This window comes from Pagrus major, chromosome 19 (genome assembly GCF_040436345.1).
Source record: "Pagrus major chromosome 19, Pma_NU_1.0".
NCBI classification, from domain to species: Eukaryota; Metazoa; Chordata; class Actinopteri; order Spariformes; family Sparidae; genus Pagrus; species Pagrus major.
Genome location: NC_133233.1, coordinates 9,048,748 through 9,063,500, shown reverse-complemented (window position 1 = coordinate 9,063,500; position 14,753 = coordinate 9,048,748). Strand labels below are relative to the sequence as shown.

Sequence of the window (14,753 nt, the reverse complement as noted above, 5' to 3'; positions counted from 1 at the left end):
AGTGCCTTAATCAAATAGTGCAGTCGAAAAGGACATAGGCACCCCATTAAGTCATTGTAATGTGCTTCAGCCTCTCCTCATGTTTGCTGTTTAATTGGCTTATTGGAGCCAAGATTTCAACTAATCCAGAAAGGGATACAATTACTTTTATCCTGGTCTTCTATTACCCAAAATAAAGACGTCAGTGGTTAATTACTGCAGGCCTATTAGAGATGCATTCTCCTAATTGCCTGATTGGAGACCATTACCGACGAGATCTTTCAATGGGCCAGAGTTTGATTCTTCTCATTATGCAGCGTTCAGGTCAGGGGAGAGGAGTGGACCTGCCATGCGGGGGGGTCACAGTGGAAAAGGGAAAAAAGATGATAATTTTGTTTATATGCACACCAATGTGTTGATGAAAGTGCACAACAATATTCCATTATTTTTCTGAATATCACAGTATTCCAAATTTGAGACATATTCCATTTGGATATTCTGTATTCGGCCTTATTCCTAATACAGCGTATTCAAATTAAAGAATGAGTTCACCTAAAAATAAGAATGCAGTCTTTATATCATCATCCCTATGCTTATGAAAAGTCAGGTGAAGTTTTCTAGTCCACAAAACATTTTTGGAGTGTCACAGTATGACAGCGTTGCAGCATTCGCCTAAAGAACTGAAGTAGATGGGGACTTTAAAATGTAAAAAAACAAAAAGACAAACTGAAAATGGCTCCATACAGGTCACCTGGTGTGATCCAAGACTCTGGAAGCAAACCAGATTGATTTGAAATTACATTATTTACACCCTCAACACATGTTTGAGCTCTTGCAGTGTGTGTGTAAAGACTGTTTGTCTTCAGGAGGGGTGTGTATTAACACTTTTAGTTTAGCAGCTATGATGAAGATTTTGGCTTTTAAAAAGCCAAAGTCTTCTAATAAAATCTTTTAAAATCAATTTTCTGTATGGAGCCATTTTGTTGTTGTTAACATGATGAATTGAGTATCAACAGATGTTTGGATATGCACAAATATTGCAACGGCAACCTTTGCACAAGGGTGATTGAACAATTGAAGGAGGGAGGCTTGTTATTGTATGTGGTATGCACAGCTGCATGGAAACTGGAATACAAATTCAATATTCATCGGTCATGTAAACAGAAAGTGTCTTTTTTGGAATAAGGGCAAAAATATTTTGTGCATTTTAACATGGTCAGTGATGTTGAGGATGTAAAAGATGGCCCGTAATGTGCAGTCTATCCACTGTAGGACACAGTTACAGTCAGATATGATTGGTCATGCAGTAATAATAGACAAATTGAGCAACTGCACTGAGTCAGAATCCACCACTGCATCTATGTGACCTTGTGTTAAAAGTTTGGCATTCACGAAGAAAACTCTGTATATTTAACATCCAACATGAATGATGGAAGCTATTTCTGTCCACTTCGTTATCATGCTGCACTGAAGGAGAGATCATAGCACATCATTATCCTCAACAGCTCAACTTTTTGACTTCATAAGCAACCTCTTCATCACCTTTGCCGCAAGTTTGTTTGTGTGCCGAAGCCAGGGGAAAGTTAGGATCCGAGCTTCTCCCTCTTTGTGTTTCTTGTTCATCAACAGCATCACTGTCAGCGAGACATTTCGACAGGCTGGGGAAAAGTAGGTCATGATGAACCATCAGAGGTGCTGACAGCTCTGTGAAATGAGCAGCTACTTTGACTTGAATACTGATCACTGTTGTTACCATCAGAAAACCCTCCACTGAAACCACATGACGCGACTTTTCTACTTGACTGCTTGAGACACAGACAGCTAGGTTATACACTGTGGAGTCTGCCTCTCTGAACACTGCTCTTATTGACTCATCTAATAGCATTATGTAGCAGGGCTATTGAATTTTTGAATATTCTGTCAAAGAATAACCCAACAAACACAATTTGTTTGTTTTACCTCATTCCCTAGCTGACATTTGAAACGATCTTTTGCTTTTATTTGACAAATTTGCGTCTGGTCAATGGAAAAGGTCAGGCCTGAGGTGCTCTTATTTATATGTCATTGTATTTGCCTACTTCCTCTACTCAAGCAATTCATATTCATCTGATGAACCTTAAAGGTCAGTCTAAAGCAACCCTAAAGCAAATGGCTTAGCACAGCTGATATCTGAAATTCCTTCTCAGATTCAGCTGTTGAATGTAGTCTTAGCACTCACTGCATTTCCAAAAGGCACACAGCTTTTGCTCAATGATAGTAGCAACTTTGTATGACCACATAATGACGATGATTTCTACATTATGCAAACTTCAAACTGTCTATATATAGTAGAAGGCTGGCTTGACCCAGACATGATTTGAGCACAGCTCAGTGACCTGCCTTTTTACAGCAAAGTCTGAAGGGTTCTTTGGTCAAAACATCTGGCACACGACACGGTACAGGGATGATTTAGAAAACAGCAATTTTGCTATTTAGGTGTAGTGCATTACATTGTAAGCGGATATTGAATTGCATTTTCATGCATTCTGCAATCCATAATCATTCACTTCTCTCTGCTTATTCTGGTCCATAACCGCTCTTTAATCCAGCCGTAACTCGCAAGCGTGGCTTTGCAGTCCACATGCATTTATCATAAACACTCAATTTTGGTTCATAGCTTTGACACTATATTTAGAGAGTTGGGGACATATATTCATTTTTACTTCCTAAAAAATCTGAGTGAGACACACCCTGATGGCAAACCAATGAAAAAAGTTAGGATGGAAGTAAGTATGTTTGTATTAACTACAGGAGGTTCAGAACATGGTGGAAAACCATAATTTGATCCCTGCATAGTGGTTACTCTTGTTACAGCTGCATTTGATGAAAAGGATCTTTCAGAAATGGTTTCAACAGTCTGGCCTCTTTCTTAGAGTTAAAGTAAAAGCACTGATAGATTGGCATGGTACTTTTTGGTTCTTCTAACAAAATAACAAAATATTCCTTCTTAAATGCATTTCTAGAGACAAAAAAACTAACTATATTTTACAATCATAGGCACAGTGTGGCAGTGTACTGCATTTTGCTTTTCTGTTAGTCATGTAACTTTGCAAGAAAATGGATGTCACTGTGTTTACCTAGAGAAACAAATCTTCTGTTGTTGACGTTTATGAACTCATATGGAGGTGTTGGAACACTTTACTAAACATAAACACATGCACATTATTTACTTCTCCACCTTCAGAACGATAAAGCTTCCACAGGGCTGTAAATCAGTAATGTTACTGTTGTATTTCTGCGCTAGCACAGTGTGAGAGCATGTAGGCTGGCAATCGTTCACTTTAACTGCCTAGGTTCATGCACCCTCGCTGGCAGACCTTGCCAAATGAAGTGACTTTGAGCAAGACACTGAAATGTCAAGGATTGATGCTGTGATCTGTAAACAATGAGTCTGCATGAGAAAAACAAATAGGGAAATATCATGTTACATTTCTAACTACATTATTTTCTTTTCCATATTTCCTAGGTCCAGAGGGTCTTGGGTTCAGTATCACATCCAGAGACGTCCCAATTGGTGGCAGTGCCCCCATTTATGTCAAAAACATCCTTCCTCGAGGGGCCGCCATCCAAGATGGCCGATTAAAAGCGGGAGACCGACTGCTGGAGGTGGGGCAGCACTTTCTATTTCTTACCATTATAGCGTTCAGCAACTGTGTTCTGTGAGATTGTATGTTATCTCAGACACTAATTACTCTTTTGCTGATATGGTTTTGTTCCAAAATTCAATCTTACAGAGCTTTTGTTGAAATGAGTCAAACACACTGTGTTCCCTATGGCTATAACAATTCAGCTCCAGCTTTGAATTGCTGAGCAAAAGTGATTAGATGGAACAATATTTTGATTATACTTCAATCAGACTGACATGAAAATCAGCTAGTGCTCGCTTTAGGGGGAAATAACCCTTGTTTAATTCCAGCTCAGAGGGTAATCTGCATAAAGGTTATGTGGAGGCCAATGATTCCTCTTCTTTAAATTCGGAGAGTTCCTATTTGATGATTTTAGTTTTGCCGCTGAGTGTGTGTATCTGTGTGTGCATATATATCTGCCTCTATGTGTTCTATGAGTAACTTTAATTTTTTTGTGTGCGTTCGTGTGTGTGTGTGTACAGGTTAGTGGAGTGGACCTGAATGGTAAGAGCCAGGAAGAAGTGGTGGCACTGCTCCGAGCTACGCCCATGGGTGGGATTGTGAACCTGTTGGTGATTCGCCAAGAGGACTCGCTGCCTCGAGAAGTGGTCAGTGCCCAGCCAGCTCCTTACCGTATAACCTATTTTTACTCGTGTTTATCCACTAAGAAAAAGATAATATCACTTCTTAATCCCTTAAAAACTTAACATTTATTTTAGTAAAACATTATGCAAAATTACAGCAGTTGTCCCTGACCTTTGGTAATTTCTTCAGTTATTTCATTAAATAAAATTAATTATTTTAATTATTTTAATTATTAATTAATATACATGGGAGACTGACATAGATGGCTGTTTTTTCAGGTGTATATTACAAATATTTCTGTTTACTGGGAACAAAACTCTATGGACACCAACCCCCCAACCCTGGATCAGAATATTCAATTTGATATTGCATATCCTAGCTGACTCAATGAACTCACTTCAGGAATATGGTAAAGGGCACTAAATGTGTAACAGTCAGTGCAGCTGGGATATAGGTTTGTCATGGGTTAGTCATTAGCTGTGCTGATGTGCTTTTAACTGTTCCTTCGACCCATCAACTTCTCTTTCAATCATTTTCTCTGCACTCCAATTTTTACATTCTTGTGTCTATTGTATAATCGTATCATTGTTGTATTCCTTAATTCCTGAACTGGCTGCTCCCCTCTGAAGGATTTATGGTTAAAATGCCAACAAAATGTAATAATTTTAGGTCTGCCTGAAAGCTCCAGCAGTGGCTTTGAAGTCTGAATGCACCTTCATGTTCATTGGCTACTGCCACTTTAGCCCCAAACGAATAACAACTGAGAACCACATGGACACACATGGTTCTCCAAGTGTTAGAGTGGATACGTTTAATTAAACAGCCAACCCTACACACACAAACACACACTGATGAATAAGCACACGGCTAACTCAGATACAGCTATGAAGCACACACACTTACTAAGGAGTTGACGCATACACCCTCAGAGATGCGTAAGATGTGTATGAGCAGACACAAATACTGTACAACTTTGGACACACAAACACATTCTCACACTCAGACACACAACCTACATACAGGGTGACTTTGGCTGTCGTGCAACAGATGGTGAGGCTATTGCCCTCGTCCAGGCTGCGCTCAGTTGCTCTGACAGCAGGCTCGGGTGTCACAGCACCTTGGCAGTCCAGGGGCCTCTGGTGCCAGCCACACTCCTACCGTTAATACTCAGCCTGGCAGTCGGGCTGTTAACCCCGCCATAGGAGCTGTTCAACCTGTAGAGTAATGGCCCTGTGAGACACATTTTACTCTGCTAATGTGCTGTTTCTCCACTTAGAAACACACCACCCCTAGACTTTGCTCCACTTTAATTGGTCTACAGCTTCACTTTAATTTTAACATTCATAAATTGGCTCATTTTTTACCCCTACTTTTATTAAAGGAGTCACAAGATTGGAAATTAGGAAGCTTGCACAACCTCAAAACATGTCATTGATATTAAAATTGTGAAGACAGCATAATGTGGCTGTGCATGATCTTGTTGGCCACTGCCGCCATCAAACCACTGACCTTCAGGTTCAGTTTGTATAGCCACTGACTGCACCAAAACTGATGCGTACCTCTTCTCAGCAGCCATGACAGCAGCTGTACGATGCTGCAGGAGTGTTAAAAAATGCAGGGCGCCCCTGTGCTGTCAACTCATGAGCAGTGTGGTGTGAGAGTTTGATGGCTATGCTCTCTCAGGCATGACACGATTAGAAAAAGCCCATCATGCAAACACTGTCTAATAATCTCTCTCTGTTTTCATTTTTTTTTCTCTCTCTTTTGACCAACTTCTTCACGCTGCGAGAGGCGGCTAGTTAATATTTCATCACTTTTCCACGCTGGATTAGCATTTTGCTACTCTCTCCCTCACTGCCCCTTTTTTCCTCGTTCTCTCACACACTTTCACATTTCCCAGCAGTGCTTTCACAAATCTCAATAATCCTCACAAGTATGTTCATAAAAATCAGATAAGGAGGCCGAGGCTCTGCCGATGACAGTTATTGCGAATAAAGCATGGAGCAAAAGCATGGTTGGTAATTGCCTCCTCTGTCACACATTCTGGATGGGAGTGTGTGTGTGTGTGTGCGTGCATATACTGTATATACTCCACACATTGCCAAGACCCACGTAAACCACATGTATGGAGGAGCATTTAGGTACTGTCATTCATTTCATTCCTGCAGTGACAATGCGATGATGTTTTAAATTGTAGCATGAGTGACATGCCAGAAAACCACAGGCATCTGTCAAAAGAGTATAGCCTCACACGCGCGTGCACACACACACACACACACACACACACACACATAGACAGATTAAAATATAAAAAGAGACTGTTTTTTTGTCTAGTTGACATTTGCCTGCTGATGTTTAATGTCAGCTCTGAAAATCCCTCCTCATCTCCTTTTGTTTAGATGTTTTATTGTATGCCAGGCACACTGCACGCGCCCCCAGAGGAATTAATTTACCCTCCCAGCATGTTTGTGTTGGGTCTTTAATTACCACGGTTGGGGTGTATTTTGACATGCTTTCAGTAGCAATAGCAGTAGCTCTCTATAGCTTTCAATAAATATGTACTTGCTGGGAAGAGAAAAGGTTAAATGGCAATAGAGCAGAGTGGGGTGTTGCCTCTGTGATTTCCCCTTGTCTCTGTCTGTCTGCATGCTTGCCTCTCCCTTTCCACTCTCAGGACATCAATGGACATTTTCAGACAGATACATTATGTTGTATGAGAGAAGTAGAGCAGCTTCAACCTTTACCAAACACTGGACTCATCACTAATAAGCCTGCCCTTTCATGCCTATTTTTTTCCTCTCTTTAACCCTCAACATCCATAATAACACAGTGTCGTTTAATATTCCTCACAGAGGGGCTTTCACCTCTTTGGTTCTCTGTTGTGTTTTACATGGTGGGTTCTATGGGATGAACCCTGTGACCTTCGGATTATAACACATGTTCATTATTAGACGAGGCGAGAGGCAAGCCGAGACATACAGACAGAGTTCTCCCTTAAAGCTCAGCTCAAACGAGACTGAGTAGAAGGCTGATCAACGGATATGTGAACAAAGTCACTTTATGCCGTGCTGTTTCTTATACTTGACAGCTCTGGGAGTTGGAATCATTGATATGAACAGACTAAAGGGAGGAAGTGAGAAGGATTGCTGCCCCCTATGGGTTTGGATGTTAATTCATTGCTTGTATCATCAGAGGACGTAGAAAGACTTGTGTGAGACATACCTTGTTGCATGAATATGAATGGTGACTCAGTGCGTTGTGGTCTTTTGATAACTTTACAAAAGATATCTGAGCGCTTGTGTCTTCATTACCTTTGTTATGATTCTTATTGAATCTGTAAGTAATTAAATGGCCTAAATGTAATTAGACCATAAGCAAAGCGTTGTCACAGCATACAAAAAATGGAAAATAGAGAAACATAAAGTTTCAACATATATGTGGTTTGCATAAAACGTACATTGGCAACATTTATTCTGGCGTGGTTTGCTCCGTCACTTAGTCTGACAGCAAGCACCATACTCTCCCCTCTCCCTTCACATTATTCATGGTATTCATTACTTCAGATGCAATTACCTGCCTGGTAACACTGGCCACAGCAAGGCTTGACAGTAAAGTTGTACTACGAATCAACCCAGGACAAACTTATATACATACACACCACTGAAATTCCCTCACACAAGCAAGACAGGCACACTTAAGCATATTTGAACACACACAAATACACTACACACGTCCCACGCATAGCCAGTGGATGTTATTTATTGTTGCCATTTATCTCTCAGCGAGCAGCACTGTTTGTGTTTACAGCTGCGAGCGCCGCTGAGCCTCCAGTCCACATCGCCCAGCTTTGTAGAGTGGAGATTGTGTTTCCAGCTCCCTTTTTTCCTGTAATAACCAAGTCAAATGTCACGCTTCACTGCACAATAAGCAATGGCAACAGTCAAGGAGGTATTGCTGCCTCCTCATAAAGATGTCCATCTGCGCCCTGAACACCTGTTGTGGCCATTTAGTTTAGAGCAGACACAGCAAAACAAAGGCAGAGAAATATAATCTGGGACTACCAGTTTGTTACGTAAAGGGTGAGTTGTAGGAAATACAGTGTAGGCCTGCAATGGCAAATCATTTTAATTCATTCTAAACCCCTTGCTACAGTGTAAGTGAATCAGTATTGCTGTTTCAGCATGACTGCTGTGATCTCAACTCATTTTACAGACGCACATACATATGTGCACACTCAATCATGCCCTAAACATTTTTTAACAACACACAAAAAAACACTCCATGCAAAACCTGACACACTGTATGGGCTTGATGAGTCACATATGCTCAATTGCCATAATAACGTTGTACATTCTTGCCCTTACATCACTACATGACCCTGGATGAACAGTATATTTTACGTCCAATAGACCTACGGACTGTGACGAACAAATGGGCTCGTGAAGCCTCTGTTGTAACACTGCGGACCACATAAGAGCAATTAAACAGTACATTAAAACCCTCTCTTTATGATCATATCACACTTGTCACTGATCCATTAGTAGCTATATCTGCCAAGCAATGAGAATCTTAATTGCACAATTAATTACAGCCTCTGATTGATGTGACCGCTGAATTTATGGCTCGTGCAAATGCTGGGGACACAGCAGACAAATGCGTGACAGCATTGCTGACAGTTATAGCAGACTAATGGCCTGTTTCATAAGTGCCAACCCCGGTGGCCTGGTTTTAAATCCTCGCTGCCATGTTTTTTTTTTACCACTGGACTGTAATTGAGGCATTCGGGACTGCTCCACCAATTTGACATAGTTTCAGCTGAAATAATTGTATTTGCGTAAGTTTCTGGAATCATTTTACACAGCAGAAATAAAAGCACTGGTTCATTGAAACGGATCAGGTATTCAAACAGGCTCACCATTGTTCTTTCGCTCCAAAATCAAGGCAATCATCATCAGTGGTGCACTGCCTTGCATAATTATCCACAGCAGATGATATCTTTGTTGCCTTGCCTTATTCATTCCTCCAATGGTGTTACACAGCTGGCTTTTGTTGCCCTGCAATAAAGTGAGGTTAAAGTTGGAAGACAAGAACAGAGTTATGAAGCTGCATTGATTTCCCTGCCGCAGAGATCCATTTACCGAGTCGCTAGAGGGAGAAATGAATTGATACAAGGCAAACATACCACGATCCCCTGTCTTTGGAGGTAACTAAATGATGCACAGATCTGTCAAGTTAGAGCCAAGTTCACTCCTCCTCATTCTTTCGTTTAACCCTCATGACGGAATTTGACCTTGTCATCCCTACATTCCCTACAAAAAACAGTAGAAAAACAGAGGATATCTGGCAATGGTTGTATTTCTGGGATACATAAGCCGTTTCTCTGTTTGTTTGTTTTTTACTTAAAAGCTATAAAGAGTTTATCTGGCATCAATTAACTGTGATTTTGTGTGAAAAACCAGACATCATGTAACTCAGATACAAATCATGTGTACAACATTCAGAATTCCCTTTTAACTTTCATCTGTATCTTGGCTTACATCTCCTTCTAATCTTTCGACTTATAAACACAAAGCAGTTACATTAACCTCTGAATGCTTTCACAGTGCAGCATTTAGAAGATAATAAACCATTTGGGTTATTCCACTGAAGTGGTGATAAAACAGTGCTATCTTAAGCTATGTGGTATCTACAGCCATGCCAAAAAAATTTCATCTTTGGTGTTAATATAATTAGATGTCTGACAGAGTAATGCTTTTCCGCCTCACTGTGAGGATGATGTAATTTGTTGTAACTTCTGTTATTAAAGTACTGAAGACAGAATGGTTCTTGTCTGTCTTTAAAGGAGTTTATGTATATAGCAGCAGGTTTCTGAGCCAGAAATTTACCTTAGTTAAACTTGGCAAACAACTCGAGGAGATGAGTCATTTCTTACTGGTAGAGCTGATAATTTCAGGTCCTGTAACCTTTTTGCGGGTATTCACACTTCTTTCGTAATTAGTTCCCAGTTGTACTCAATGATAAATCTTTAAAACAGACCAGCTGCTTCAATATAATTGAGTGTAATCAGCAAATTGCTCCGCTGTAGCAAATGTCTAGACCCCTACTATAGCTGACCCCTACTCTGTAGATTTGTTCTGAGTTGGAACTCAGGTGAAGTCAAATTACAGGAATTGCTCTAAAGGCCTTTGGAAGGAGTAGTGGAGAGCTGCGGTTTGGCAACCTACAATCAGTGAGAGCATCCATGACTTTACAGGGCTCTTTAGAACAGTTTGACAGCAGTAGATGCATCTTAGAGGTCACTTTCTCTTCCACTTTATGCCTAAAAATGTCTCTGAAATGACAGGGCACAGTGATCTGGTAGGTAAGGACCCCAATGTGTTACCATGGCACCAAAAATCTCTTCCCCATCTCCAAAAAGCTTTCTCTTCTGGGAACACTTTATCCAAATTGTCTGCTGAAAGCTTCATAAAAATCATATTTTTCTCCTAGTCCCTGAAGTTTAGCAGAAAAAAATCACTCCTATTGCACTTTTCCGCCACTTTTTTCCTCTTCCTTTTCTCTCCGTGTTTTCCTTTTGTTGAGCACTGACACCTTCTATTCCAAGAATGCTGATGAGTCCTCACTACATTATTAATTTGGCTCCTATAGAAAGGTTTCCTGATAAAAGTGCAGAGTTCAGAAACATGCTCTGTCGTAATTAAAGCTAATGCTGCCAAGCGTGGTTGAAGACAATGCCAGGCTGGTTAACGATTTCCGAGCGTGTCTAGTCGACGCCACCTGTTTTCGTTTAGCACTTTTCAGCAGCTGTTCCCATAATTATGCTTGCTGTCAGTGCAGAGAACGGGAGGGTGCACCGCAGCATTGTGCTATGCCGATAAACAAGGTAGTTAAAGGCCACTTATGGCGACACACTCACTCTCCCAAAGGGGATTCAGCGTCTGTTTCTAGAACACATAAAGGGTTGAAGTGTACATATACAGCTGGACATAGTGAAGCTTGAAATGAGAGGCATCTGCTTTTTGATGTGCGTCTATACTTTGGTTCCACTGAAACACCTTTGCAAACATTCCCAGTTGCTAAGCACAGTTAGAAAGTCACCTTTTATTTTTTGATGTTCTCTTTGATTAGATGTAATCGCTTCCTAAATCACCAATAGAAACATCCAGTGTCGAGCCAACCCTGTATACCGGTATGTTTTTTTTTTTGGTTGATCACGGTGAAATGCACTCAGTGCCTTCATTGAGAGCCAGTAGCCTTCATGCATTTGTAAGGATGTAGCCAGATCTGGCCTCAGATGCACCCGTACAAACAGACTTTGTTGTGCTAATGAGCCAAATGAGCTTTCTCATTTAGAAAATCCCCAAAGGGTAACAGTCCATGTTTGTCAGTGCTGAGTCAAAATGTGTTGGATTACCCAGTGAAGAACATGGTAGTTCACAAACACTTAAAACCTGCCACTGCCAGCAGTGTGCTTCATGCCCTTTAGTGTTGTGTAAAAGCTCTCAGTCCCTCTTTGTACCTGGAAAAGGCTGGATTTGTTTTTAGGCTTAGACGTATTTAATATTCGGCCCCTTTTGTCACAAAATGTTGCGAGTAGAAACACAGCCAAAAGAAATTTGTGGTACAATACTTATCACACGTGCACCACTTTTGCAATTACACCCATGGCTGATTTCTTTTAGCCCTTTTAAATTCATTTCCAATGACCTTTATGTCACCAAATTGGGCCAAGTGTGGAAAGAAGTTTCCAGCAGTGTTAATTATTTTAGGCAGTGATGTGCGGAGAACTCAGAGTTATGTGTGAATAGAAGTAATTGTGATTCATTTGCACTCTCTATTTCTCTCTCTCTTTTTTCTCTCTTGCATCTCACTCTTTCTTTTTTGTTGCTCTGTTTCTCTGATTCACACTTGCACACATCCAGCACACCTTTCCTATTAGCACGTGACAAGTTAAGTGAGCTAGAAGCAAAACAAAAGGGCCCATTAAGCAGGCTGGGCTCTATTACTAGACTGATGAGCAACACTTTCCTCTCTCTGCCCTCCTCTGTTCACCTGTTTATGTCTCTGCTCAAATGCTACCTCTTTTGCCCTCCCCTGCCAGGACAATAGACTGTAATAAATGGTCCCTACCCCATCACAGTGTTAATTAATGAAGGACTTAATCGTATAATAGACTGTGACTGCACGGCTGTGTCAGGGAGCAAAACGAACACGACGTGGGCTTCTGTGACAAGCTGGCCAAGTGGCTAGTCACTTAAGCTATTGGGATAATGATAATAATGATATTACAACAAGTATTAAGTTTGAGGGCTGCACCACTGCATCAATGCGCACTTGCAAATGTTGGTATTTGTTGTGACTTACAACATGTGATGCAACACACTCTATAGACCTCTTTTGTCCAAAACAGAGAACATACAGTCGTGGTCAAAAGTTTACATACACTTGTAAAGAAAATTTATATCATGGCAGTCTTCACCTCCAATTATTTCTACAGCTCTCATTTTTCTGTGATGGAATGAGTGGAACACATACTACTACTACTAAAAAAAATATTCATGAAGTTTGCTTCAAATCTAAATTTATTATGGGTCTTCTGAAAATGTGACCAAATCTGCAAAAGTTTCTGAGAAAGTTTTTCCTCTGATAAAAATTTCCACAATGGTTGTTGTGCGTTCTGAGTCTTCCCACCTCGCTTCACATTCAGTATCACAACCAATGGCCCAACAGAGGAATGCAGGACACGTGGGCTAGCCATCATGTGCATGCAAATATGCACTTAAGCAGATATGCCAGCACTCTAAGGAAGTCAACTTCAATGTTATCTTAAAATAAAGTTTTTTGGTAAATGTGCAAGGCCAATTATATTCTCAGCCAGGTAGACTTCATTCCTGGTTTTAGCAACTAGTGGGGATAGAGGTGTGAACACATTCAGCCATCATTAGTGTAGAGTGCAGTTTTGGATTTGTCACTTCATGGCAGGAGAAGGTTTCAAGCCATTGATCATACCCAAGAAACAAATTTGATTTAAATAAACATGTTGAACCCACAATGCAGCAGTGAATTATCTTGAGTTTTTCTGATAACAGACATATTATGCATAAAACTTTTTCCCGTTTGCTTTTTTATTTAAACAAGAAGCCTTGCAGTGTTTTTACATCAGTTCATCTATTGTAAGTACTTTTGCGCTGTCTGTCCCAGGTGCATACACAGGGCTGAGCTTGGAACAATCAGCAGACTTTCTTTCTTCTCCTGTTCAGAGGTATTTCAATCCGGCTCTGCCTGAGCTGAATCGGTGCAACGAGGTCTGTCAAGCAGCCTGACAAACTCATTCTTGGCTAGCGGCGCTTGTTCCTGTCTGATGAAAATGTTACACTGCTCTCTCATTCTCTGCCTCGGCCCGCTATTCCCGGAACACAGCTCTGAGTGGGTGGTTATTCTGTCATCATTTTGGAAGAGAGCGCATACGCACAGACACTCACTCACACACATATAGACACACACGGGCTCAGACAGGGTCCATCCAAAGTAATTTTTGCATCCAATGTATTACTATCGTCAACTGCTGGGCTAAAAGCCTCTCCAGGGACATAACTCACCACCACTATTTATTTATTTTATTTTGATAAAACATCTTCATTAAAGATAAAGACTGACCCTGCCAATGACGCACAAGGCCATTCATCCACGAGCATGCTTTTCAGAGTGGAAATTGTATGTTTGTGCCTCGTTGCTATGGGCCTGCAATGGAAACCAACTTAACACAATGCTCGAGTTGAGTTAAGGTTCGATATAGCAGCTGTCAGAGCTGAAAGAAATTCTTACATTATGTCTTTACAAGCTCTAAACAATAATGGGAAATCAAACATTGTTTTGTGATGTGTTACATCTACCCCCGCATTAGATAAATTGTTTTTCAATTGTTTTGTTTCCTGCTCCCTACCCGCTTCACTCAGACGTCTGAGGGGAAGCAAAGGGTCAGTTCCTGACAAGTGCCGGTGATTTCAGTAATGGAAACGGAGGTGCTGAAATGCAGCTCGCCTATATGGATTCCAGCAGTCTGAATTTACTTAGGGTCCAGTCATGGACAAAGCCCAGTTGGCAAGTTGCACAGACAGGTGTACTGTCATTTTGAAAGCAGAAGAAGAAAAGCAGAGAGAAAGAAAAGGGGGCAGATAGGACGGCTGTCTGGAGAATAGGGGCTCAGTCAGAGGGTGTTGAAAAGAGCCTCCACCTGAACGCACCGCTGCATCCTAATAACTCCTCAGCCTCAGACAAGGCAAAAAAAAGACACCTTATGCTCTATCTTTCCCCTCTTTCCTCTGCTTCACTCTTTATCCGAGCAGCTGTGAAGGGCACACACCTGGCTGCCATCCATCTGGCTCTGTGTGTGTGCACGCATGTGTATTGATGTGAGTCTATTTAAAGAGGTTTTGGGGTGGGTTTCTGGGGTTGATTGCTCTCACTGCCAGTATTGTTCATGTGGATTTGGCTGCCATGGCAATAACGATGCATGTACTGTAC

At 41.1% G+C, this 14,753-nt stretch overlaps 1 protein-coding gene across 1 annotated transcript in view; it reads left to right on the top strand.

The window, feature by feature from the left end:
- The window catches only part of LOC141014502 (partitioning defective 3 homolog), a 357,805-nt gene that overhangs the window by 178,873 nt on the left and 164,179 nt on the right, over positions 1 to 14,753 (top strand). The window contains exons 11-12 of the mRNA XM_073488320.1: positions 3,485 to 3,624; positions 4,127 to 4,252. Of these exons, the coding sequence (XP_073344421.1) occupies positions 3,485 to 3,624; positions 4,127 to 4,252 (266 nt within the window). The remainder of the gene's footprint in view (positions 1 to 3,484; positions 3,625 to 4,126; positions 4,253 to 14,753) is intronic.